Source organism: Oncorhynchus mykiss, unplaced genomic scaffold, assembly GCF_013265735.2.
Source record: "Oncorhynchus mykiss isolate Arlee unplaced genomic scaffold, USDA_OmykA_1.1 un_scaffold_119, whole genome shotgun sequence".
In the NCBI taxonomy this organism is placed as follows: domain Eukaryota; kingdom Metazoa; phylum Chordata; class Actinopteri; order Salmoniformes; family Salmonidae; genus Oncorhynchus; species Oncorhynchus mykiss.
Genome location: NW_023493660.1, coordinates 118726 through 145864, shown reverse-complemented (window position 1 = coordinate 145864; position 27139 = coordinate 118726). Strand labels below are relative to the sequence as shown.

Here is a 27139-nt window from a genome sequence, read left to right as displayed (position 1 = left end):
CTGCTGTTGTCCTTTACAAAGGAGGGGAGCTGGTCTGAGACCATACTGCTGGTGTCCTTTAGGAGGGGAGCTGTTCTGAGACCATACTGCTGGTGTCCTTTAGGAGGGGAGCTGTTCTGAGACCATACTGCTGGTGTCCTTTAGGAGGGGAGCTGTTCTGAGACCATACTGCTGGTGTCCTTTAGGAGGGGAGCTGTTCTGAGACCATACTGCTGGTGTCGGTCTCAGAACAGCTCCCCTCCTTTATAAAGGACACCAGCAGTAAGGTCTCAGACCAGCTCCCCTCCTAAAGGACACCAGCAGTATGGTCTCAGAACAGCTCCCCTCCTAAAGGACACCAGCAGTATGGTCTCAGAACAGCTCCCCTCCTCCATACTGCTGGTGTCCATACTGCTGGTGTCCTTTGAGGGTAGCTGTTCTGAGACCATACTGCTGGTGTCCTTTAGGAGGGGAGCTGTTCTGAGACCATACTGCTGGTGTCCTTTATAAAGGAGGGGAGCTGTTCTGAGACCAGACTGCTGGTGTCCTTTAGGAGGGGAGCTGTTCTGAGACCATACTGCTGGTGTCCTTTAGGAGGGGAGCTGGTCTGAGACCATACTGCTGGTGTCCTTTAGGAGGGGAGCTGTTCTGAGACCATACTGCTGGTGTCCTTTGAGGGGAGCCGGTCTGAGACCATACTGCTGGTGTCCTTTAGGAGGGGAGCTGTTCTGAGACCATACTGCTGGTGTCCTTTATAAAGGAGGGGAGCTGTTCTGAGACCAGACTGCTGGTGTCCTTTAGGAGGGGAGCTGTTCTGAGACCATACTGCTGGTGTCCTTTAGGAGGGGAGCTGTTCTTAGACCTTACTGCTGGTGTCCTTTACAAAGGAGTGGATTCAGCATGTCAATACCTCTCACAAATATAAGTAGTGATGAAGTCATTATCTCCTCCACTTTGAAGGAGAGATTGACATGCATATTATTAATGTTAGCTCTCCGTGTATATTTAAGTGCCAGCTGCGCTACCCTGTTCTGAAATATTTGCAAATTTCCTAAGTCCTTCTTTGTGGCACTTGACCACACGACTGAACAGTAGTCCAGGTGCGACAAAACTAGGGCCTGTAGGACCTGCCTTGTTGATAATGCTGTTAAGAAGGCAGAGCAGCGCTTTATTATAGACAGACTTCTCCCCATCCTTACTACTGTTGTATCAATATGTTTTGACCATGACAGTTTATAATCCAGGGTTACTGCAAGCAGTTGTCACGTTCGTTGAATGGAGGAGACCAAGGCGCAGCGTGATATGAATACATGTTACTTTAATGACGACGAAGAAACACATAAACAAACTACAAAAACACCAAAACGAACGTGAAGCTAAATATAGTGCTGACACAGGCAACTAACACATAGACAATAACCCACGAAATACCCAAAGAAGATGGCTGCCTAAATATGGTTCCCAATCAGAGACAACGATAAACAGCTGCCTCTAATAGAGAACCAATCTAGGCAACCATAGACATACATAAACACCTAGATAGTAAACACCCCCATAAACATACAAAACCCCTAGACAGTACAAAAAACATACATCACCCATGTCACATCCTGACCTAACCAACAAAATAAAGAAAACAAAGAATACTAAGGTCAGGGCGTGACAGTACCCCCCCAAAGATGTGGACTCCCGGCCGCACACCTAAACCTATATGGGAGGGTCTGGGTGGGCATAACTCCGAGGTGGCGATTCTGGCTCGGGAAGTGGACCCCGTTCCACTTCTGACTGTCACACTTACTTAATGTCTCTGAAGCGGGAACCCTCACCGCCGACCACGGACTAGAGGACGCCACTGGACTGATGGTCGAGTCTGGAGTGAGTGGCGCCTCTGGATTGGAGAGAGACTCTGGCGGATCCGGACTGGAGGGAGACTCTGGCGGATCCGGACTGGGACCCGTCGTGGTAGGTTCCGGACTGCGACCCGTCGTGGTAGGTTCCGGACTGCGGCCCGTCGTAGGAGGTTCCGGTCTGTAGACTATCGCCGGATGCTCTGGACTGGGTACTGTTGCCGGACGCTCTGGACTGGGTACTGTTGCCGGACGCTCTGGACTGGGTACTGTTGCCGGACGCTCTGGACTGGGTACTGTTGCCGGACGCTCTGGACTGGGTACTGTTGCCGGACGCTCTGGACTGGGTACTGTTGCCGGACGCTCTGGACTGGGTACTGTTGCCGGACGCTCTGGACTGGGTACTGTCGCCGGACGCTCTGGACTGGGGCCCCCACTTCCTCTCCTCCCTCTTCATCCTCCCCCTCAAGTCTCCTTCCACCCTCCTCACTATCCCTTCCACCCCCCAATCTCTCCCTGTCTTAACCATGTTCTGCCTGGCTTCCCACAGCCCCCGTTTAAAGAGACTCATGAGAAGCCAGAGCAGAAACCTTTCCCTATCTGTCCCTCTCGCTCTCCCTACACCTCTCTCTAACCTGGCCCACGTCAATACAAAATCCCCTCTTACCAAACCTAACAACACCTGTGCCCTAGCCCATACTACTCTGGCAAAGGCACAGTCCCAAAAGGCATGGCGCACAGTCTCCTCCCTGCCACAAGAGGATCTTGGACAGGTGGGGGATTGCGCCAAACTATGCCGGTACTATGATGGAACGTACCGGCAAGCACTTGTGGAGGCTCAACCAATTCAGGTCCTTGAGCCTGTTGTCCAGGCCCCGCGCCTGCACTCCCTCCCAGACCACTACAGGCGCCGGACTCCCTGCCTGTCTGACCTCCTCGTACAGGTGCCTGTGATCTAAACCTACTCGGGCAACTTCAAGCTCGGGGTGCGCACGCAGCTACTTGGCCGCATGGCCAAAGTGCCACGGCAGCTGTTCCGCCCGAGGACCCGTGTTAGACCACACCATTACGCTTCTCGCCTGATACGAGAAGAACACCCGCAAGAGATAACCCGACGGGTGTATCACTGGATGAGCAAGCTCCGTTAACAAGAAAGAAACTAAAATTACGTCCAGCTTGAGGGGGAGATGTGGTACCTGCGTGCCCTGGCGACCCACTCGTACCTGCCACCCCACATGAACTGAAACACAAGCCTCACTAGAGGCCTCCTCAGACAAGCCGGCAATGGGTAGATGTACGCCAAATACAAAAGTGACGGCAACACATCCACCTTAAGGACCAGGACCTTGCCCATAAAAGACAAAGACCTAGCCCTCCGCATCACTAGCTTCTTCTGTACCACTGCGATACCCATGTTCCAGTTCAGCGTCGCTGAGCCGGAGGTCTCAAAATGGACCCCGAGAATCCTCAGGGCCCCCTCACAGAGTGATAACCCCCCGGGCACATCCGTCCTTCCGCGCCATCTTCCAAAAAACTTAACGGAAGACTTTGCATGGTTCAGAACCGCTCCCGACGCTCGGGTGAAATCCCCAATGATGGCAAGGGACCTTGTCAGGCACGAGTCCTTGCACAGCAGCAAGGAAGTGTCGTCGGCATACTGCGTCATCTTAACATGCAGCCCACCACTTCCAGGGATCAACAAGCCTTCCACCCCTGTGTCTGCCCTAATGGCAGCCCCCTGAGGCTCCATGTACAGAACGAAGAGGAGAGCCGAGAGTGGGCACCCCTTCCTGACCCCAGACGAGATGTCAAAAACATCACCCAAGTGACTATTTAGTTGCGATACCAGGCAGGGATGCAACCGGTCAGGATGCTCTCGATGGTTCAGCTGTAAAACATTTTGAGAATCTGAGTAACCTTGCCAAATCTTTGTTTTGGCAAGCCCTCCTCACTGTTTTGGTGTGCCTTGGTGTGCTTGGACCATGTTCGTTTGTTGGTTGATGTGGACGCCATAGAATTTGAAGCTCTCAACCTGCTCCACTACAGCCCCGCCGATGAGAATGGGGGCGTGCTCGGTCCTCCTTGTCCATCACCCTGATTGATCTCTTTTTATTTAGCCCTCAATAACCTCAGTCATTAGGCAGTATAGGTTTTGTTTAATTTAGCACGCTTCTCCTGTTTTGTTTATCTTCCTTTATTATTAAAACTACCTTCTGCACCTGCTTCCTGAATCCAAGTGCTTACATTACAAGAATGGCAAGATGACAGCAATCTGCAGGTCATGGAAAGAGGACATCAGTTCTGAATCTGAATCCATGATAACAATGACAGAGAAATCTGATTAACTAACAGTACCCAGGCCATTCCATGTAATTGATCTACTCCAGAGCTAGCACACCTGATTCAACTTGTCAACTAATCCTCAAGGTCTTGAATAGCTAGATCAGAGCTACAGCACAATTGTGAAACATCTGGGTGTCCCCGAGGAGAGGTTTGAGAAACACTGCAGTACATTACAGTAAAACAAACTAGAGAAAGTCTTTTCAACATTGATTCAGAACTGAAATGAACCAGAAAATATGCATTTTCAAAGTCTGGAAAATACCTATTTTAACTTCCTGAAAATAACTATTTTCACCTTTCATTCAGAACCTAAAATGAACCCAACTTCAGCGTCTGGAATTGGATCGTATAATGTATTTTAAATGTAATTTTGCTTACTGGGTTCAGATTTTTGGGAACACACTAAAAAGTAACTTGACATTGTTGATTAGTCAGCATAAATTTGGATTAAAATGGCATGAAGAAAATGGCATTGACAGAACGGTGTACTGAATGAATGCATCATAAGGTAAGGACTGGAATTTGTTCTGGATGCTCGAACAGCGACGTGTCTGTCTCGTATGTTGATCTAGCTAATTATCTAGCAAAGCTAGCATACAGTGGGAAGAACAAGTATTTGATACACTGCCGATTTTGCAGGTTTCCCTACTTACAAAGCATGTAGAGGTCTGTAATTTTTATCATAGGTACACTTCAACTGTGAGAGACGGAATCTAAAACAAAATCCAGAAAATCACATTGTATGATTTTTAAGTAATTAATTTGCATTTTGTTGCATGACATAAGTATTTGATCACCTACAAACCAGTAAGAATTCCAGCTCTCACAAACCTGTTAGTGTCACGCCCTGACCTTAGTATTCTTTGTTTTCTTTATTATTTTGGTTAGGTCAGGGTGTGACATGTGTGATGTATGGGTTTTTGTCTTGTCTAGGGGTTTTGTATGTTTATGGGGTGTTTCCTATCTAGGTGTTTTTGTAAGTCTATGGTTGCCTAGATTGGTTCTAAATTAGAGGCAGCTGTCTATCGTTGTCTCTGATTGGGAACCATATTTAGGCAGCCATATTCTTTGGGTATTTTGTGGGTGATTGATTCCTGTGTCAGTGTTTGTGCCACACGGGACTGTTTCGTTTCCATTTCACTTTGTTATTTTGTATTTGTGTCGTGTTCAGTCTTTCTATTAAAACGTGGACACTTACCACAAGGAGTATTGGTCCGATCCTTGCTACACCTCATCAGACGAAGAGGAGGAAATCTGTTACAGTTAGTTTTTCTTTAAGAAGCCCTCCTGTTCTCCACTCATTACCTGTATTAACTGCACCTGTTTGAACTCGTTACCTGTATAAAAAACACCTGTCCACACACTCAATCAAACAGACTCCAACCTCTCCACAATGGCCAAGATCAGAGAGCTGTGTAAGGACATCAGGGATAAAATGGTAGACCTGCACAAGGCTGGGATGGGCTACAGGACAATAGGCAAGCAGCTTGATGAGAAGGCAACAACTGTTGGCGCAATTATTAGAAAATGGAAGAAGTTCAAGATGACGGTCAATCACACTCGGTCTGTGGCTCCATGCAAGATCTCACCTCGTGGGGCATCAATGATCATGAGGAAGGTGAGGGATCAGCCCAGAACTACACGGCAGGACCTGGTCAATGACCTGAAGAGAGCTGGGACTCAAAGAAAACCATTAGTAACACACTACGTTGTCATGGATTTAAATCCTGCAGCGCACGCAAGGTCCCCCTGCTCAAGCCAGCGCATGTCCAGGCCTGTCTGAAGTCATGTGGTCTGATGAGACAAAAATATAGCTTTTTGGTCTAAACTCCACTCGCCGTGTTTGGAGGAAGAAGAAGGATGAGTACAACCCCAAGAACCTCATCCCAATCTTGAAGCATGGAGGTGGAAACATCATACTTTCGGGATGCTTTTCTGGGACAGGACGACTGCACCGTATTGAGGGGAGGATGGATGGGTCCTCCTTCTTCCCTCAGTAAGACCATTGAAGATGGGTCATGGCTGGGTCTTCCAGCATGACAACGACCCGAAACACACAGCCAAGGCAACTAAGGAGTGGCTCCGTAAGAAGCATCTCAAGGTCCTGGAGTGGGCTAGCCAGTGTCCAGACCTGAACCCAATAGAAGATCTTTAGAGGGAGCTGAAAGTCCGTATTGCCCAGCGACAGCCCCGAAACCTGAAGGATCTGGAAAAGGTCTGTATGGAGGAGTGGGCTGGAGAGATGAGTTCAGATTGGTCTGCCATGTAGCGAGCTTCTGTCTATAATATGAGTTGGTCAGTATATGTAGGTAATCCTTTCTAACGTGACTTTTTATAAAGATATCACGTAGTAGAACTGCATAAGTGTTGCTCTCCACTTTCTGGAGGACCGAGTTTTGAAATCAGCAGAATTTGTATATGATAGCTAAGGAGATGGAGAAAATTCTGGCATTTGATTGCAAATATGCAGAGTTGAAAAGAAAACACTGACGGCAGTTGTATAAAACACCTGTCTCCGGTTTACATCTTCAAACTAAGGGCAACCATGGCATCCGTGACAGAGATGGAGAAGCATCCACCCATCCATGTAAGATAGTCTAGCTAGCTACATTTTCAGATATTACACATAATTGTTTTTGTCAGAAAGTCATTTTCATTTCAAGTTAAAGTGTACTGTTAGCTAGCTAGCTAACATTAGCTGGCTGGCTTGCTAGCTAATGTTACGTGATCTGTGCAGTAATATTATTCGTATTTCAGACCCATTTGCATTGCTAGTTATAGCCTAATGTTAGCTAGCTAACATTGAACCTGGTTGGTTAGCTACCTACAGATTCATGCAGGGTAGTAACATTATGAGTTGGGATTATGGTTAATTGTTTAGCTAGCTAGCTACATGTGTAAACAAAAGACTCCACTATACAAGTAACCATTTCAATAGAATGTTCATGATGTCACTGCGACAACTGTCAATAGACGTCGCTGATAAATTCACTCTGGCTATCTACTCTGATTTCAGAGCACTCTCATGTGAGTGTGCCAGAGCACAGAATAACTGACAAATTTACGAATGCTCAACACCCTTTGCTCTCCTCGGATGGGGCCACAGTGTCTCCTGACCCCTCCTGTCTCAGCCTCCAGTATTTATGCTGCAGTAGTTTATGTGTTGGGGGGCTAGGGTCAGTTTGTTATATCTGGAGTACTTCTCCTGTCCTATTCGGTGTCCTGTGTGAATTTAAGTGTGCTCTCTCTAATTCTCTCTTTCTCTCTCTCGGAGGACCTGAGCCCTAGGACCATGCCTCAGGACTACCTGACATGATGATTCCTTGCTGTCCCCAGTCCACCTGGCCATGCTGCTGCTCCAGTTTCAACTGTTCTGCCTTATTATTATTCGACCATGCTGGTCATTTATGAACATTTGAACATCTTGGCCATGTTCTGTTATAATCTCCACCCGGCACAGCCAGAAGAGGACTGGCCACCCCACATTGCCTGGTTCCTCTCTAGGTATCTTCCTAAGTTTTGGCCTTTCTAGGGAGTTTTTCCTAGCCACCATGCTTCTACACCTGCATTGCTTGCTGTTTGGGGTTTTAGGCTGGGTTTCTGTACAGCACTTTGAGATATCAGCTGATGTACGAAGGGCTATATAAATAAATTTGATTTGAATATGGCCGGTGTCAGTAAACGTTGACAAAAAGCGTAATTAAATTGTTGCCAGCAGCACAGTTGCAGTCACCAACACTCTGGATAACATAGCCTAACCAGCTCTGCTAAGGCGAGTATTTTGTGTCTGGAGGTAGCTAGCCAACATTAGCCCGTTAGCTTGGGTGCTTGACTGCTGTTGTTAGGTCAGAACGCTCGGATTAACCCTACTCCTCGGCCAGAGCGTCCAGTGTGTGCTCTGAACGCTCCGAGAGTGAAACGCTCTGAATTTACCAACGGACAATCTGACAACGCTCTGAGTTTACCAACAACCAGAGCACACTCTCGCACTCCAGATTACATTTATGAACACACCCGTAGAATAAACCAGCATTTAGTCTTGAAATCTTTGGTTGTTTAGTACACAGCCTCACAGGTGAATCCTTAAAGAGATGGGTGGGTGTTGGGGAATAATCAGAATTAGTTGGTAACATAGGTAAGATGTTTTATATTCATTACATGTGTGTAAGTTACTTCTCATCAGAATGTTTGTGTTTGTATAATACTGTGGCCGGGTTGCAGTCATCTGTTCTCTGTCAGGACTAAGTTACTTGGGCCGCAGAGAGGGGAGAGGTCAAGCGTGTTTCTCTTGGCTCCACAATGTCTGTGTGCCAGTCAATGTGTCTATGTGATCTTGTCAAGGAGGGGGCATGTGATATATGCCTGTTGATGTGAGGATTTGTTTTATGGTTCTGAGTTTGAGAAAAGAACATAGTTTAGGAGACAAAGCTGAACGATAAATTATGGCCAATGCTGTCTGACTATGTGTGTCTTTGCTATAAAGGATCTCAGTTGCAATGTGTAAGGGACTCTCAGAGAATTCATTATTAGACACTGAATTGATCTGAGAGTCACAGGGTTGTGATGGAGCTCGTATAATTAAAGGTTGACTTTATAATAACTCTGACTTGTGTGTGGTTTGCTCTCATGATTTGGTAAATACAGGAAATTTCCACGACAGTGGGGCTAAAGCTTTAGAGGGTGTGAATGATGCTGAATTGGGGTGTAGACAAAGAAGAGCTCTCCAGTAGGTGTACCAAAACATTCAAGGGCCATTTTCTCAAAAGTGAGGTTACAAGTTTATTAACCTTCAAAGCAGAATTACTTTCCCATTGTTCCTCAACTGTAGTGTATGATATACATGTTTTAGCTCTGACTCTCTACCTTTATGCAAACTAAAAAACACAATTTCAAAATTTGCTACAGAAGACCGAATCGTGCCGGTCACATAGCCAAGCTGCAGGCTAATGTTAAATCTAGACTTGGGTTCCTCTATCGTAGTCGCTCCTCTTTCACCCCAGCTGCCAAACTAACCCTGATTCAGATGACCATCCTACCAATGTTAGATTACGGAGATGTAATTTATAGATCGGCAGGTAAGGGTGGTCGCGAGCCGCTAGATGTCTTTACTTTTCAGCCATCAGATTTGCCACCAATGCTCCTTATAGGACACATCACTGCTCTCTATACTCCTCTGTAAACTGGTCATCTCTGTTACCCGGAGCAAAACACACTGGTCGATGCTTATTTAGAAAACCCTCTTAGTGAGTGGGTGGGTGTATTGAATCACCCATCCAAAGCGTAATTAACAATTTCACCATGCTCAAAGGGATATTCAGTGTCTGCTTATATTTACCCATCTACCAATAGGTGTCCATCTTTGCGAGGCATTGGAAAACTTCCATGGTCTTTTTGGTTGAATCTTTGCAACTCCCTTGTCTTTGTGGTTGATTCTGTGCTTGAAATTCGCTACTCCACTGTGGGACCTTACAGACAATTGTATGTGTGGGGTAGAGAGATGGGGTAATCACTCAAAAATCTGGTTAACCACTATTATTGCACACAGTGAGGCCATGCAACGTATTATGTGAAGAAAAAAAATATATATATTATGTGACTTGTTAAGCACATTTGTACTCCTGAATGTATTTAGGCTTGCCATAAAAGGGGTAAAAGACTTATTGACTCAAGACATTTCAGCTTTACATTTTTAATGAATTGGTAAAAATGTCTAAACAAAAAATTCCACTTTTTACGTTGTGGGATATTGTGTATGGATCAGTGGCACAATATCTAAACGTTATCCATTTTAAATTCAGGCTGTAAGACAACAAAATGTGGAAAAAGTCCAGCGCTGTGAATAGTTTCTGAAGGCACTGTATGGCACAGTCTCGTTGGCTTGTGGTTACTGTTTACTGGCTAGTTGGCTAGCTAACTGGCTATAATAGGACGTTCACAAGCTTGTTGTTTGTGCTCTGATTTTTTTTTACACAGATGACTTAGCTAGCAGCTTGGCTATGTGACCGGCACGATTCGGTCTTCTGTAGCTAGCTTCCTTTGCTTGTAGCTTGCTTCTCGTCCGACTGTTGTTAGCTAGTTAGCTACAGCTGCTCACCTGCTACAGCTAGCTGCTGCTGTTACGCAGGAACCGAGTAGCTGGTCCCGGTTTTAGAACTCTGAGATTCAGCTGAAAAGATGTTAGCAATGTAATTTTTTTTACAAAAAATGAGCATGTGAGAGCGATAAATTATATATTTAATAAAACGTGTTGCACCTAAAAACTTAAACACTTTTTTTCTCCTCAACTGGTAGTAACAGTCTTGTCCCATCCATGCAACTCCCCTACAGACTTGGGAGAGACAAAGTTAGATAGCCAAGCTGCACTGCTCGCTTAACCCAGAAGTCAGCTGCACCAATGTGTCAGAGGAAACACTGTCCAACTGGTAACTGTGGTCAGCTTGCAGGCACCCGGCCCACCACAAAGAGTTGCTAGAGCACAATGGGACAGAGAAATCCCGGCCAGCCAAACCCTCCCCTAACCCAGACGACACTGGGCCAATTGTGCGCTGCCTCATGGGTCTCCCGGTCATAGCCAGTTGTGAGCCTGGGATCAAGCCCGGGGCTGTAGTGATGCCTCAAGCCTTGCGATGCAGTGCCTTAGACTGCTGCACCACCCGGGAGGCCTGCCATCAGACATTTTTTTAATCCTATGGTCACTTTATGGATGCTACAGTCTCGTTTTTAATCCGACGTCTAAAATGTGAGCTAGATAGGTGCAGAAAATACTCTGAAAACTCAATTGTCAACGACCCTGTTAAGATATCCGGTATGTGGTTCTTGGTAACGGACGTACAGCTCATGACGAGAGGTGGGGAATGTGATGGTAGGGAGATTTAAATTCAACATTGAGCTTCAACCAATGCATAATATAGTCTACAATATTTGGGATTTTTCCATCGCAGCCACAGAATCTGAAAAAGCTATTGCAAACATTTATTGTACCTTATTGCCATAACAACCACATATAGTACCTTGTACTTCTGTAGGAGAGGCTTGTTCTGCAATACTGCTGTTGTCACCAGGGCAACTATCGCTGTGATACCAAGCACAGTGATGATGATCACAGCCTTATACCAAGCGTTCTTTCCTTTCGTCTCTGAGGAAGAGGGAGAGGAGGAGAGAGAGTGAGAGGGAGGAGAGAGGGAGGAGAAGAGAGGGGGGAGAGAGAGAGGGAGGGGGAGAAGGAGAGAGGGAAAGAGGTAGGAAGAGAGAGGGAAAGTTGGAGAGAGTTAGCATTTTCCAACCAGCTGCTGATGATGTCACATCTGTATTATTGATGACAGGAGGGTTATGAGTGTTAATGTTGATGCTGTTGTTGTTGCTGTTGTTGTTGTTGTGTAACTAGGGACTAGTTCTAAATGTGTTTAAATGCCCATATTAACTAAAGTTAATGCTCTAACCAGAGGTAGGTTCAACAAGGGAAGTAGTTTTTTCATTTGTTTTGTGTTAGATCTACTAGAACCTTTCCTGGGCACACCCTTTTTCTCCATGTTCGCCTTCCTTTTACCTATTGAGGTTTGTCAGCATGGATCTACTAGGCCTCAGGGAGAAACATGGGAAAAAGGGGGGAAACCTTTTCCCAGATTGTTTTGACCGCTATGCCACGCCACACCACTAAGAAAGCTGCTACGAGTCTATACCTTTTGTTTACAGTTTAAATTTGATCGCTTTGACAATGCACTAAAGCCTATGAAATTACCTTTTGTTCTGAAAATAAATGTTTGCTTTTTACACTTGGAACTTTGGATTCCCAAAACCATGTTCAGTGGTTGCTTTGGAAGCCCGTCTGACTACGGCATCACATACCTGTGGCCTCAAGGCAAGTTTGGAATTGGATTCCGATATTGCCTCTACTGTATATTCCAAGTGAAGAAGTGACTGACTATTGTAGCTCTTTGACTTCGCGTTAGTCACTTTGGAGAATGAAGTATAGTTGCTCTTTCTATTGCTCAATCTGCTCGAGGTGTTGGATGAATTCGGGGAACTTTTGAGAGTTGTGGAGCTTGGAATTGCTCGTGGAGCTTGAATTGTGTGTGTCTTCTGTTGTTTGGATTCGCACTGAGTTGAGAACTCGCTGTGGAGCGGAGAGAAAATCGTATGCTTTGATGATTGGCTGTTGTGTCTTGTGATGACGTCATGTGTTGGGCTCATTCATTCATTCAAAGCTGTGCTTTGCTAAAATGTGTTCATAATGTGCTAATCGTTCACTGTTACGTGCTTTTAAAATGGATACAATTGAAATTGTTAAGAAATTGTAATGATCTAGAAGTGCTAAATTGGGTGCACTTACTAAAAATATAAATGAGATCACAGTTTATGGGTGATGACGGAAATGTGGAATTGGTTTACACAAATATGTTCACTGATTCCTCAAAGTTGGTTAAGGAGTTGAATGATCTCAATGAGTCCATAAAGGTTTTATTACCAGCCGAGGAGGCAGAAAAGGATTAGGTCGAATGGTTTGGCCCAAACACAGCAACACTGGATTATTTTGCATCCACAGTGGACACATGGATGGAAGAAGCACATCAATGCTCAGCTGCTAACAAAACTGATGCGGAGGTCCAGCCAAGGGACAGTATCGCAAATATCTAATCAAAATGTGGAAATTTGTCACAACACAGCAGGCGCTCAGGACAATCCACCACATCTTATATCAGGCTCAATTTGGAGGCTGAAAGGGCAGCCTTATTGGTTAAAGTTGAAACATTGAAAAGGAAACAACTATTGGAGGAACAAGAGCCTCAACTCAAATCATCAATGGAAGAATTAGAGCTTGAAGCTGAAATATGGTCTAAAAGTGCTAAACTGAATGTATCCCCTTGTTCACCACGTCTGTGCATACTGCACAGGGCCAGGGTCAAAGTAGTATGTTGCAAGAAAGTGCTACCACCACATACAGCTCTGTTCATCATAGGTCAACTAACACACAGCCTGTTGTAAGACCAAAAGATAGGCAGCTGCAACATCAAACTAGGAGAGGAAGGCCTACCAACCCAGGTCAGGGTGGAGCTGACAACATGGGCACTGTTGTCAATATTCTGCTACACCAACCAGCTATCACTGAAATGCTGGTAAAGCAGCAAAGGTTGTCCTCATTACCACCTCTTAGTGTACCTGTGTTTACAGCAAAGACAGGCTGTACTTTTTGGAGCAATTCATCAGAGATCTAGTCTGCAGTTGCCAAGATACGGAGGCGAACAGAGGTTAGGCAGAGGCCAAAAGGCTTCTGAAAATAAAATTGTTTTCTTCATGATGTTGGATGACAAAGGGATATTGCATGCGTGTTACCTCATTTTATACCCTAGCGAAACAGGAAGTGATGTAATGGCTCACTATAGTTCCTTAAGACTTAAATAAACTTAAATAAGTACAAATTAATTCCTGGCTTAATTTTGGTAGATGTTATTTACAATCATCTTTAAGGGTGCCTTTGACTGTAAAACCTTGATTTGGAGGACATTGATTTTTTATTCAATCAATCAATTATTTTGGTGGGTTCCATTAAAACATGAATAAAGTACAGTATTTCTCACAATTTGGTATTTTATCTCTATAATTAGATTGTTTATATTTTTTTTAAGTATTGTTTGTGCATTGCCAGTCAGGGGTGCCAGTAATGTTGATGCCCACTGTACAGTCGTGGCCAAAAGTTTTGAGAATGACACAAATATTAATTTCAAAGTTTGCTGCTTCAGTATCTATTTAGATATTTTTGTCAGATGTTACTATGGAATACTGAAGTATAATTACAAGCATTTCATAAGTGTCAAAGGCTTTTATTGACAATTACATGAAGTTGATGCAAAGAGTCAATATATGCAGTGTTGACCCTTCTTTTTCAAGACCTCTGCAATCTGCCGTGGCATTCTGTCAATTAACTTCTGGGCCACATCCTGACTGATGGCAGCCCATTCTTGCATAATCAATGCTTGGAGTTTGTCAGAATTTGTGGGTTTTTGTTTGTTCACCCGCCTGACTGATCACTCTTCATAACATTCTGGAGTATATGCAAAATGCCATCATACAAACTGAGGCAGCAGACTTTGTGAACATGTACATGTATATTTGTGTCATTCTCAAAACTTTTGGCCACGACTGCATATGCCTACTGCTTAGGAATGAGGATGCTGAATTTACAAACAACTATTGTGTGACAGTACAGCATGCTCTCAACCTGAAAAGGAAACTCAGCAAGAATCCTCAGTTCTGTGAGGACTACACCAAGTTCATGCAGACATCCTGGACAAAGGCTTTGCAGTGCCAAGAGACTCACAGAATAACAGCAGCAAGACAGTTTGGTATATTCCAGACCACGGGGTATATCTTCCCTAGAAGCATAAGCGGAGGGTGGTATTTGACTGTGGTGCAACCTATTGTAAAGGATCATTTTATGTTTGTGCTTTTCTAATAACCACTTAGACTGGGTTCATGCAAGTGCCTGGTTGATCATGTCTGGGTCGAATCCTCACTACCCGTAGAAGCTATTTGGCTGTATGCCCAGAACATTGTTTTGAGAACCGAAAGGGGTGTCACAGTTTCAAGGTCTCAGCATGGAAAGAAGAAGCCTTGTGAGGTATTGGTCGGTCACATGCATGAACCAAAAGTTAATGATGAACTAATTATGAATAATGTAAATCATGCAAATATAACTTGTCTGTGTAAGAAGTATATGAGAGAACTAAAGGGAATGCCCGGGCGGAGCTCCCGACCGACATGTACTATGGTGCATGGAGTTTGTTGGAACCTCCCCAGCTTGCTCGTAATGAAGAATGATTCATTTTTAAGATTGACTTTAGGTGTCCCTGCTGGTATTTTCCACGACAATTTGGCATCACCAACTAGATGATTGATTCTGCCTGCGTAGCATTCCAGTGAGGGTCTGCGAGAGAAATCAATGGCACATTTTATGAGGGAAATTCCCATCTGACCAAAAGATGACGAGGACCCGTCCAGACCAGACACTTACTCTAAACTGCACAGGAGGAGACACGTAATTCGACAACAATTGAGGGACAAGGCAACTGAATTTCAGTAAGTCAATTTAAATGAATGTGTAAAAAAGTAAAAAATTAAATGATCAAATTAAACTTAAAAAGGAACAACTAGTCTTAATTCAAGTAATAGCACAAGGTGTCATTCTATATGTATGCAGCAAGTGTATAGAGACTATAGAATCTACGACTACATAGACTACTGAGACTATAGAAAGGGAAACTGAGATACTATAGCTACAAGACTATAGATACTGTAGAGACTATGGCGACTGTAGAGACTATATATAACTTGTCTGTGACTACATAGACTACTGAGACTGTAGAGAGGAACTGTTGAAGATACATATGACAGAAGAAGAAGGCTAGAGCTAGTCTTAGGGAGAAGACTGGAGAAAGGGCAAGTGACGGTACCATCCCCCGCTGACAGCTGTCTGTAGGCATATATTTGAAGTGTCTACGTGGCCCGCAGCAACAGGTAATAGCACAAGGTGTTATTTTAAATGTATAGGAAGATACATAAGGTGTATAGGAACTAACGACAAGAGAACCATTGAAGATGCACATGGAGTAATAAGAGAGATTACTGAGTGTGTTAGGGAATAGTACAAAGTGAATGGGGATGTGAGAGTTGTGTGTTAGACTTAAAACGTATTAGTATTAGACTTAAAACAAATCATCCAGCGATCATACACTGTTTACCAGGGGGCAGGGCTACCGACGTTAAGGCTAATCTGAAGATGGTGCTGGCTAAAGCTAAAACTGGCAAGTGTAGAGAGTATAGAGATATTGTTATCCACGTCGGCACCAACGATGTTAGGATGAAACAGTCAGAGGTCACCAAGCGCAACATAGCTTCAGTGTGTAAATCAGCTAGAAAGATGTGTCGGTATCGAGTAATTGTCTCTGGCCTCCTCCCAGTTAGGGGGAGTGATGAGCTTTACAGCAGAGTCTCACAACTCAATCGCTGGTTGAAAACTGTTTTCTGCCCCTCCCAAAAGATAGAATTTGTAGATAATTGGCCCTCTTTCTGGGACTCACCCACAAACAGGACCAAGCCTGACCTGCTGAGGAGTGACAAACTCTTATCTACCAACATAGACAGGGCTCTAACTCTCATGAAATAGGGTGCAGGCCAGGCAGCAGGCTGTTAGCCAGCCTGCCAGCTTAGTGGAGTCTGCCACTAGCACAGTCAGTGTAGTCAGCTGAGCTATCTCCATTGAGACCGTGTCTGTGCCTCGACCTAGGTTGGGAAAAACTAAACATGGCTGTGTTCGCTTTAGCAATCTCACTAGGATAAAGACCTCCATTCCTGTCATTATTGAAAGAGATCGTGATACCTCACATCTCAAAATAGGGCTACTTAATGTTAGATCCCTTACTTCAAAGGCAATTATGGTCAATTAACTAATCACTGATCATAATCTTGATGTGATTGGCCTGACTGAAACATGGCTTAAGCCTGATGAATTTACTGTGTTAAATGAGGCCTCACCTCCTGGCTACACTAGTGACCATATCCCCCGTGCATCCCGCAAAGGCGGAGGTGTTGCTAACGTTTACGATAGCAAATTTCAATTTACAAAAAAAAATTCAGTTTTCGTCTTTTGAGCTTCTAGTCATGAAATCTATGCAGCCTACTCAATCACTTTTTATAGCTACTGTTTACAGGCCTCCTGGGCCATATACAGTGTTCCTCATCGAGTTCCCTGAATTCCTATCGGACCTTGTAGTCATAGCAGATAATATTCAAATTTTTGGTGACTTTAATATTCACATGGAAAAGTCCACAGATCCACTCCAAAAAGCTTTCAGAGCCATCATCAACTCATTGGGTTTTGTCCAACATGTCTCTTAACCTTGCGCAATACCCTAGATGCAGTTGCACCCCTAAAAACTAAAAACATTTCTCATAAGAAACTAGCTCCCTGGTATACAGAAAATACCCGAGCTCTGAAGCAAGCTTCCAGAAAATTGGAGCGGAAATTGCGCCACACCAAACTGGAAGTCTTCCGACTAGCTTGGAAGACAGTACCGTGCAGTATCGAAGAGCCCTTACCGCTGCTCAATCATCCTAATTTTTCCAACTTAATTGAGGAAAATAAGAACAATCTGAAATGTCTTTTTGATACTGCCGCAAAGCTAACTAAAAAGCAGCATTCCCCAAGAGATGATGGCTTTCACTTCAGCAGTAATAAATTCATGAACTTCTTTGAGGAAAAGATCCTGATTATTAGAAAGCAAATTACAGACTCCTCTTTAAATGTGCGTATTCCTTCAAAGCTCAGTTGTCCTGAGTCTGCACAACTCTGCCAGGACCTAGGATCAAGAGAGACACTCAAGTGTTTTAGTGTTATATCTTTTGACACAATGATGAAAATAATCATGGCCTCTAAACCTTCAAGTTGCATACTGGACCCTATTCCAACTAAACTACTTGTCACGATCGTCGTAAGAAGCGGACCAAAGCGCAGCGTGGTGTGAATGCATCATTTAATAGATGACAAAAAACACGAAGTAAACTGTACAACAACAATAAACGACCGTGACGCTATCAGAAGAACTGTGCTGACACAAGCAACTAACATAGACAATCAACCACAACCCACAATGACAAAACAGCCTACCTAACACCTGCCTCTGATTGAGAACCATATCAGGCCAAACACAGAAACAGACAAACTAGACATCCAACATAAAATGCCCACCCAGCTCACGTCCTGACCAACACTAAAACAAGGAAAAGACAAAAGAACTATGCTCAGAACGTGACACTACTGAAAGAGCTGCTTCCTGTGCTTGGCCATCCTCTGTTGAACATAATAAACGGCTCTCTATCCACCGGATGTGTACCAAACTCACTAAAAGTGGCAGTAATAAAGCCCCTTTTGAAAAAGCCAAACCTTGACCCAGAAAATATAAAAAACTATCGGCCTATATCGAATCTTCCATTCCTCTCAAATATTTTAGAAGAGGCTGTTGCGCAGCAACTCACTGCCTTCCTGAAGACAAACAATGTATACGAAATGCTTCAGTTTGGTTTTAGACCCTATCATAGCACTGACACTGCACTTGTGAAGGTGGTAAATGACCTTTTAATGGCATCAGACCGAGGCTTTGCATCTGACCTCGTCCTACTAGACCTTAGTGCTGCTTTTGATACCATCAACACCACATTCTTTTGGCGAGATTGGAAACCCAAATTGGTCTGCACGGACAAGTTCTAGCCTGGTTTAGATCTTATCTGTCGGAAAGATATCAGTTTGTCTCAGTGAATGGTTTGTCCTCTGAGAAATCAACCGTAAATTTTGGTGTTCCTCAAGGTTCCATTTTAGGACCACTATTGTTTTCACTATATATTTTACCTCTTCAGGATGTCATTCGAAAACATAATGTTAACTTTCACTGCTATGCGGATGACACACAGCTGTACATTTCAATGAAACATGGTGAAGCCCCAAAATTGCCCTCGCTAGAAGCCTGTGTTTCAGACATAAGGAAGTGGATGGCTGCAAACTTTCTACTTTTAAACTCGGACAAAATAGAGATGCTTATTCTAGGTCCCAAGAAACAAAGAGATCTTCTGTTGAATCTGAAAATTGATCTTAATCTTAAGGGTTGTACAGTCGTCTCAAATAAAACTGTGAAGGACCTAGGCGTTACTCTGGACGCTGATCTCTCTTTTGACGAACATATCAAGACTGTTTCAAGGACAGCTTTTTTCCATCTACGTAACACTGCAAAAATCAGAAACTTTCTGTCCAAAAATGATGCAGAAAAATGAAGCCATGCTTTTGTAAGTTCTAGGTTAGACTACTGCAATGCTCTACTTTCCGGCTACCCGGATAAAGCACTAAATAAACTTCAGTTAGTGCTAAATACGGCTGCTAGAATCCTGACTAGAATCCTGACTAGAACCAACAAAATGTATCATATTACTCCAGTGCTAGCCTCCCTACACTGGCTTCCTGTCAAGGCAAGGGCTGATTTCAAGGTTTTACTGCTAACCTACAAAGCATTACATGGTCTTGCTCCTACCTATCTCTCTATCTCTCTGATTTGGTCCTGCCGTACATACCTACACGTTCGCTACGGTCGCAAGACGCAGGCCTCCTAATTGTCCCTAGAATTTCTAAGCAAACAGCTGGAGACAGGGCTTTCTCCTATAGAGCTCCATTTTTATGGAATGGTCTGCCTACCCAAGTGAGAGACGCAAACTCGGTCTCAACCTTTAAGTCTTTACTGCACAGGAACCACATCAGCGGAAATTTCAGAGCGCCACCTATAGTACTCGATAAATCTCAAACTTTCATTAAAACACACACGCAAGATACTCAATTAAAGCTACACTCGTTGTGAATCTAGCCAACATGTCAGATTTGTAAAATGCTTTTCAGCGAAAGCATGAGAAGCTCTTATCTGATAGCATGCACCCCCCAAAATACCTGAACGAGACCTAAACAAAAGATTTTGCGGTAGGCGGCGCTACACAAAACGCAGAAATAAAATATAAAACATTCATTACCTTTGACGAGATTCTTTGTTGGCACACCTATATGTCCCATAAACATCACAATTGTGTATTTTTCCCGATTAAATCCGTCATTGTATCCCCAAAATGTAATTTTATCAAGGCCGGTCTGATCCAGGAAAAATCAACTTTTCAAGACACAACGTCACTTTTTAAAATTAAAAAAATTGCTTATAAACTTTTACAAATCACTTCAAACTACTTTTGTAAACCAACTTTAGGTATTAATAAACGTTAATAATTGATCAAATTGATCACGGGGCGATCTGTATTCGATAGCAGCAAGTCTTGAAATCATCGTCCATTTTTTCACTTTCATAGCTTCCTCCGGTGCGCCCCAAGACAGGAAGTGCCTACACGTCATCCCACCAAGGATAAATCTACAATGAAATGCCAGTACTGGCGGCATCGTGTGGAAGCTGTAGGCGCTGTAATGGGAACATCATCTATTTTCTATCGCCTTAGACAATACATTGACTGGCGGATGAATCTTTTTTTAGTGTTTTTGGTGACCAGTTTTCCCAGGGATTTTTACTCCTAAACACGTTCTGTTATAGCCACAGACACGATTTAACCAGTTTTAGAGACTTCAGAGTGTTTTCTATACACACATACGTATCATATGCATATACTATATTCCTGGCATGAGTAGCAGGACGTTGAAATGTTGCACGATTTTTTACAAAAAGCTGCGAAAATTCGCATCATCCGTAACAGGTCTTTACTGAAGACTCATCTCTTCAGTGGGTCATATGATTGAGTGTAGTCTGGCCCAGGAGTGTGAAGGTGAACAGAAAGGCTCTGGAGCAAGGAACCGCCCTTGCTGTCTCTGCCTGGCCGGTTCCCCTCTTTCCACTGGGATTCTATGCCTCTAACCCTATTACAGGGGCTGAGTCACTGGCTTACTGGTGCTCTTTCATGCCGTCCCTAGGAGGGGTGCGTCACTTGAGTGGGTTGAGTCACTGATGTGATCTTCCTGTCTGGGTTGGCGCTACCCCTTGGGTTGTGCCGTGGCGGAGATCTTTGTGGGCTATTCTCGGCCTTGTCTCAGGATGGTTAGTTGGTGGTTGAAGATATCCCTCTAGTGGTGTGGGGGCTGTGGTTTGGCAAATTGGGTGGGGTTATATCCTTCCTGTTTGGCCCTGTCCGGGGGGTGTCCTCGGATGGGGCCACAGTGTCTCCTGACCCCTCCTGTCTCAGCCTCCAGTATTTATGCTGCAGTAGTTTATGTGTCGGGGGGCTAGGGTCAACTCCGGCGCCGACAGAGATGGCCGCATCGCTTTTTTACGTGTTATTTCTTACATTAGTACCCCAGGTCATCTTAGGTTTCATTACATACAGTCGAGAAGAACTACTGAATATAAGATCAGCGTCAACTCACCATCAGTACGACCAAGAATATGTTTTTCGCGATGCGGATCCTGTGTTCTGCCTTACAAACAGGACAACGGAGGGTATCCTATGCAGCGACCCAAAAAAACGACTCCGAAAGAGAGGGAAACGAGGCGGTCTTCTGGTCAGACTCCGGAGACGGGCACACCGTGCACCACTCCCTAGCATTCTTCTTGCCAATGTCCAGTCTCTTGACAACAAGGTTGATGAAATCCGAGCAAGGGTAGCATTCCAGAGGGACATCAGAGACTGTAACGTCCTTTGCTTCACTGAAACATGGCTCACTGGAGAGACTCTATCCGAAGCGGTGCAGCCAACGGGTTTCTCCACGCATCGCGCTGACAGAAACAAACATCTTTCTGGTAAGAAGAGGGGCGGAGGCGTATGCCTCATGGCCAACGTGACATGGTGTGATGAAAGAAACATACAGGAACTCAAATCCTTCTGTTCACCTGATTTAGAATTCCTCACAATCAAATGTAGACCGCATTATCTACCAAGAGAATTCTCTTCGATTATAATCACAGCCGGATATATCCCCCCCAAGCAGACACATCGATGGCTCTGAACAAACTTTATTTAACTCTCTGCAAACTGGAAACGATTTATCCGGAGGCTGCATTCATTGTAGCTGGGGATTTTAACAAGGCTAATCTGAAAACAAGACTCCCTAAATTTTATCAGCATATCGATTGCGCAACCAGGGGTGGAAAGACCTTGGATCATTGTTACTCTAACTTCCGCGACGCATATAAGGCCCTGCCCCGCCCCCCTTTCGGAAAAGCTGACCACGACTCCATTTTGTTGATCCCTGCCTACAGACAGAAACTAAAACAAGAGGCTCCCACGCTGAGGTCTGTCCAACGCTGGTCCGACCAAGCTGACTCCACACTCCAAGACTGCTTCCATCACGTGGACTGGGAGATGTATCGTATTGCGTCAGACAACAACATTGACGAATACGCTGATTCGGTGTGCGAGTTCATTAGAACGTGCGTTGAAGATGTCGTTCCCATAGCAACGATTAAAACATTCCCTAACCAGAAACCGTGGATTGATGGCAGCATTCGTGTGAAACTGAAAGCGCGAACCACTGCTTTTAATCAGGGCAAGGTGTCTGGTAACATGACCGAATACAAACAGTGCAGCTATTCCCTCCGCAAGGCTATCAAACAAGCTAAACGCCAGTACAGAGACAAAGTAGAATCTCAATTCAACGGCTCAGACACAAGAGGCATGTGGCAGGGTCTACAGTCAATCACGGACTACAGGAAGAAATCCAGCCCAGTCACGGACCAGGATGTCTTGCTCCCAGGCAGACTAAATAACTTTTTTGCCCGCTTTGAGGACAATACAGTGCCACTGACACGGCCTGCAACGAAAACATGCGGTCTCTCCTTCACTGCAGCCGAGGTGATTAAGACATTTAAACGTGTTAACCCTCGCAAGGCTGCAGGCCCAGACGGCATCCCCAGCCGCGCCCTCAGAGCATGCGCAGACCAGCTGGCCGGTGTGTTTACGGACATATTCAATCAATCCCTATACCAGTCTGCTGTTCCCACATGCTTCAAGAGGGCCACCATTGTTCCTGTTCCCAAGAAAGCTAAGGTAACTGAGCTAAACGACTACCGCCCCGTAGCACTCACATCCGTCATCATGAAGTTCTTTGAGAGACTAGTCAAGGACCATATCACCTCCACCCTACCTGACACCCTAGACCCACTCCAATTTGCTTACCGCCCAAATAGGTCCACAGACAATGCAATCTCAACCACACTGCACACTGCCCTAACCCATCTGGACAAGAGGAATACCTATGTGAGAATGCTGTTCATCGACTACAGCTCGGCATTCAACACCATAGTACCCTCCAAGCCTGGGTCTCGACCCCGCCCTGTGCAACTGGGTACTGGACTTCCTGACGGGCCGCCCCCAGGTGGTGAGGGTAGGCAACAACATCTCCTCCCCGCTGATCCTCAACACTGGGGCCCCACAAGGGTGCGTTCTGAGCCCTCTCCTGTACTCCCTGTTCACCCACGACTGCGTGGCCACGCACGCCTCCAACTCAATCATCAAGTTTGCGGACGACACAACAGTGGTAGGCTTGATTACCAACAACGACGAGACGGCCTACAGGGAGGAGGTGAGGGCCCTCGGAGTGTGGTGTCAGGAAAATAACCTCACACTCAACGTCAACAAAACTAAGGAGATGATTGTGGACTTCAGGAAACAGCAGAGGGAACACCCCCCTATCCACATCGATGGAACAGTAGTGGAGAGGGTAGCAAGTTTTAAGTTCCTCGGCATACACATCACAGACAAACTGAATTGGTCCACTCACACAGACAGCATCGTGAAGAAGGCGCAGCAGCGCCTCTTCAACCTCAGGAGGCTGAAGAAATTCGGCTTGTCACCAAAAGCACTCACAAACTTCTACAGATGCACAATCAAGAGCATCCTGGCGGGCTGTATCACCGCCTGGTATGGCAACTGCACCGCCCTCAACCGTAAGGCTCTCCAGAGGGTAGTGAGGTCTGCACAACGCATCACTGGGGGCAAACTACCTGCCCTCCAGGACACCTACACCACCCGATGTCACAGGAAGGCCATAAAGATCATCAAGGACATCAACCACCCGAGCCACTGCCTGTTCACCCCGCTATCATCCAGAAGGCGAGGTCAATACAGGTGCATCAAAGCTGGGACCGAGAGACTGAAAAACAGCTTCTATCTCAAGGCCATCAGACTGTTAAACAGCCACCACTAACACTGAGTGGCTGCTGCCAACACACTGACACTGACTCAACTCCAGCCACTTTAATAATGGGAATTGATGGGAAATTATGTAAATATATCAAAGGCCACTTTAAACAATGCTACCTTATATAATGTTACTTACCCTACATTATTCATCTCATATGCATACGTATATACTGTACTCTATATCATCGAATGTATCCTTATGTAATACATGTATCACTAGCCACTTTAAACTATGCCACTTTGTTTACATACTCATCTCATTTGTACATACTGTACTCGATACCATCTACTGTATCTTGCCTATGCTGCTCTGTACCATCACTCATTCATATATCCTTATTTACATATTCTTTATCCCCTTACACTGTGTACAAGACAGTAGTTTTGGAATTGTTAGTTAGATTACTTGTTATTACTGCATTGTCGGAACTAGAAGCACAAGCATTTCGCTACACTCGCATTATCATCTGCTAACCATGTGTATGACAAATAAAAATTTGATTTGATTTGATTTTGTTATAGCTGGAGTACTTCTCCTGTCTTATCCGGTGTCCTGTGTGAATTGAAGTATGCTCTCTCTAATTCTCTTTCCCTCAGAGGACCTGAGCCCTAGGACCATGCCTCAGGACTACCTGGCATGATGACTCCTTGCTGTCCCCAGTCCACCTGGCCATGCTGCTGCTCCAGTTTCAACTGTTCTGCCTGTGATTATTATTATTTGACCATGCTGGTCATTTATGAACATTTGAACATCTTGGCCATGTTCTGTTATAATCTCTACCCGGCACAGCCAGAAGCGGACTGGCCACCCCTCATAGTCTGGTTCCTCTCTAGGTTTCTTCCTAGGTTTTGGCCTTTCTAGGGAGTTTTTCCTAGACACCGTGCTTCTACACCTGCATTGCTTGCTGTTTGGGGTTTTAGGCTAGGTTTCTGTACAGCACTTTGAGATATCAGCTGATGTACGAAGGGCTATATAAATACATTTGATTTGATTTTGATTTGATTTGTGTGAGTGTGGAAAGGATGTGCTAAGCTGATTGGAATTTGGATAATAAGCTGATTGAAATGTTGATAATAAGAGGATTGAAATGTAGATCCATCTGTTTTGTCATTAACATGCCACTCGAGACCACAGCTCCAGCTGATCTGTCATTAACATGCCTCTCAGGACCACAGCTCCATCTGATCTGTCATTAACATGCCTCTCAGGACCACAGCTCCATCTGATCTGTCATTAACATGACTCTCAGGACCACAGCTCCATCTGATCTGTCATTAACATGCCTCTCAGGACCACAGCTCCATCTGATCTGTCATTAACATGACTCTCGGGACCACAGCTCCATCTGATCTGTCATTAACATGCCTCTCAGGACCACAGCTCCATCTGATCTGTCATTAACATGACTCTCAGGACCACAGCTCCATCTGATCTGTCATTAACATGACTCTCAGGACCACAGCTCCATCTGATCTGTCATTAACATGACTCTCAGGACCACAGCTCCATCTGATCTTCATTGTTTAATGAAGAACATGTGGAACTGGATGAATCAACGGTCTAAATTTAAACCCTTCTACTGGTTTTATATTTAAGGCCTGTTAAACCTTCTACTGGTTTGATAGGTAAGGCCTGTTAAACCTTCTACTGGTTTGATAGGTAAGGCCTGTTAAACCTTCTACTGGTTTGATAGGTAAGACCTGTTAAACCTTCTACTGGTTTGATAGGTAAGACCTGTTAAACCTTCTACTGGTTTGATAGGTAAGGCCTGTTAAACCTTCTACTGGTTTGATAGGTAAGACCTGTTAAACCTTCTACTGGTTTGATAGGTAAGACCTGTTAAACCTTCTGCTGGTTTGATAGGTAAGACCTATTAAAACAACCTGAGTCTACAGATCCCTTGTGTGCATTTTAGATTTTACAACCCAGAGTGAAGGGTTTGAATTAGAGGTCGACCGATTAATCGGAATGGCCGATTAATTAGGGCCGATTTCAAGTTTTCATAACAATCGGAAATCTTTTTTTTGGGGGGCGCCGATTTCCAATTATTTAAAAAATATATGTAATTTTTTTTATAACTTTTATTTAACTAGGCAAGTCAGTTAAGAACAAATTCTATACTTATTACCAATAACTGCCTAGGAACGGTGGGTTAACTGCCTTGTTCAGTGGCAGAACGACAGATTTTCACCTTGTCAGCTAAGGGGTTCCAATCTTGCAACCGCACAGTTAACTAGTCCAATGCTCTAACCATTGCAATCCAGGAGTAGCCTCCCTGTAACGCGAATGCAGTAGAAGCCAAGGTAAATTGCTAGCTAGCATTAAACCTATCTTATAAAAAACAATCAATCATAATCACTAGTTATAACTACTAATCCAGTTTAGCAGACAATATTAACCAGGTGAAATTGTGTAATTTCTCTTGCGTTCATTGCACGCAGAGTCAGGGTATATGCAACCGTTTGGGCTGCCTGGCTCATTGCGAACTAATTTGCCAGAATTTTACGTAATTATGACATACATTGAAGGTTGTGCAATGTAACAAGAATATTTAGACTTAGGGATGTCACCCGTTAGATAAAATACCGAACGGTTCCGTATTTCACTTAAATAATAAACGTTTTGTTTTCTAAATGATAGTTTCCGGATTCAATCATATTAATGACCAAAGGCTCGTATTTATGTGTTATTATGTTATAATTAAGTCTGATTTGATAGAGCAGTCTGACTGAGCAGCAGCAGGCCCGTAATCATTCATTCAAACAGCACTTTAGTGCGTTTTGCCAGCAGCTCTTTGCAAGCACAGCGCTGTTTATGACTTCAAGCCTATCAGCCTAATGGCTGTAACCAATGTGAAATGACTAGCTAGTTAGCTGGGTGTGCGCTAATACTGTTTCAAACATCACTCACTTTAAGATTTGGAGTAGTTATTCCCCTTGCGCTGCAAGGGCCGCGGCTTTTGTGGAGTGATGGGTAACGTTGCTTCAAGTGTGGCTGTTGTCGATGTGTTGCTGGTTCGAGCCCAGGTAGGGGCGAAGAGGGGGACGGAAGCTATACAGTTACACTGGCAATACTATAGTGCATATACGAACATCCAATAGTCAAAGGTATATGAAATACAAATGGTATAGAGATAAATAGTCCTATAAATACTATATTAACTACAACCTAAAACCTCTTACCTTGGAATATTGAAGTCTCATGTTAAAAGGAACCACCAACTTTCATATGTTCTCATGTTCTGATCAAG

At 44.4% G+C, this 27139-nt stretch overlaps 1 protein-coding gene across 1 annotated transcript in view; it reads right to left on the bottom strand.

The window, feature by feature from the left end:
* The window catches only part of LOC110514391 (ectonucleoside triphosphate diphosphohydrolase 1), a 69742-nt gene that overhangs the window by 28371 nt on the left and 14232 nt on the right, over nt 1-27139 (bottom strand). The window contains exon 2 of the mRNA XM_036972048.1: nt 11180-11304. Within this exon, the coding sequence (XP_036827943.1) occupies nt 11180-11304 (125 nt within the window). The remainder of the gene's footprint in view (nt 1-11179; nt 11305-27139) is intronic.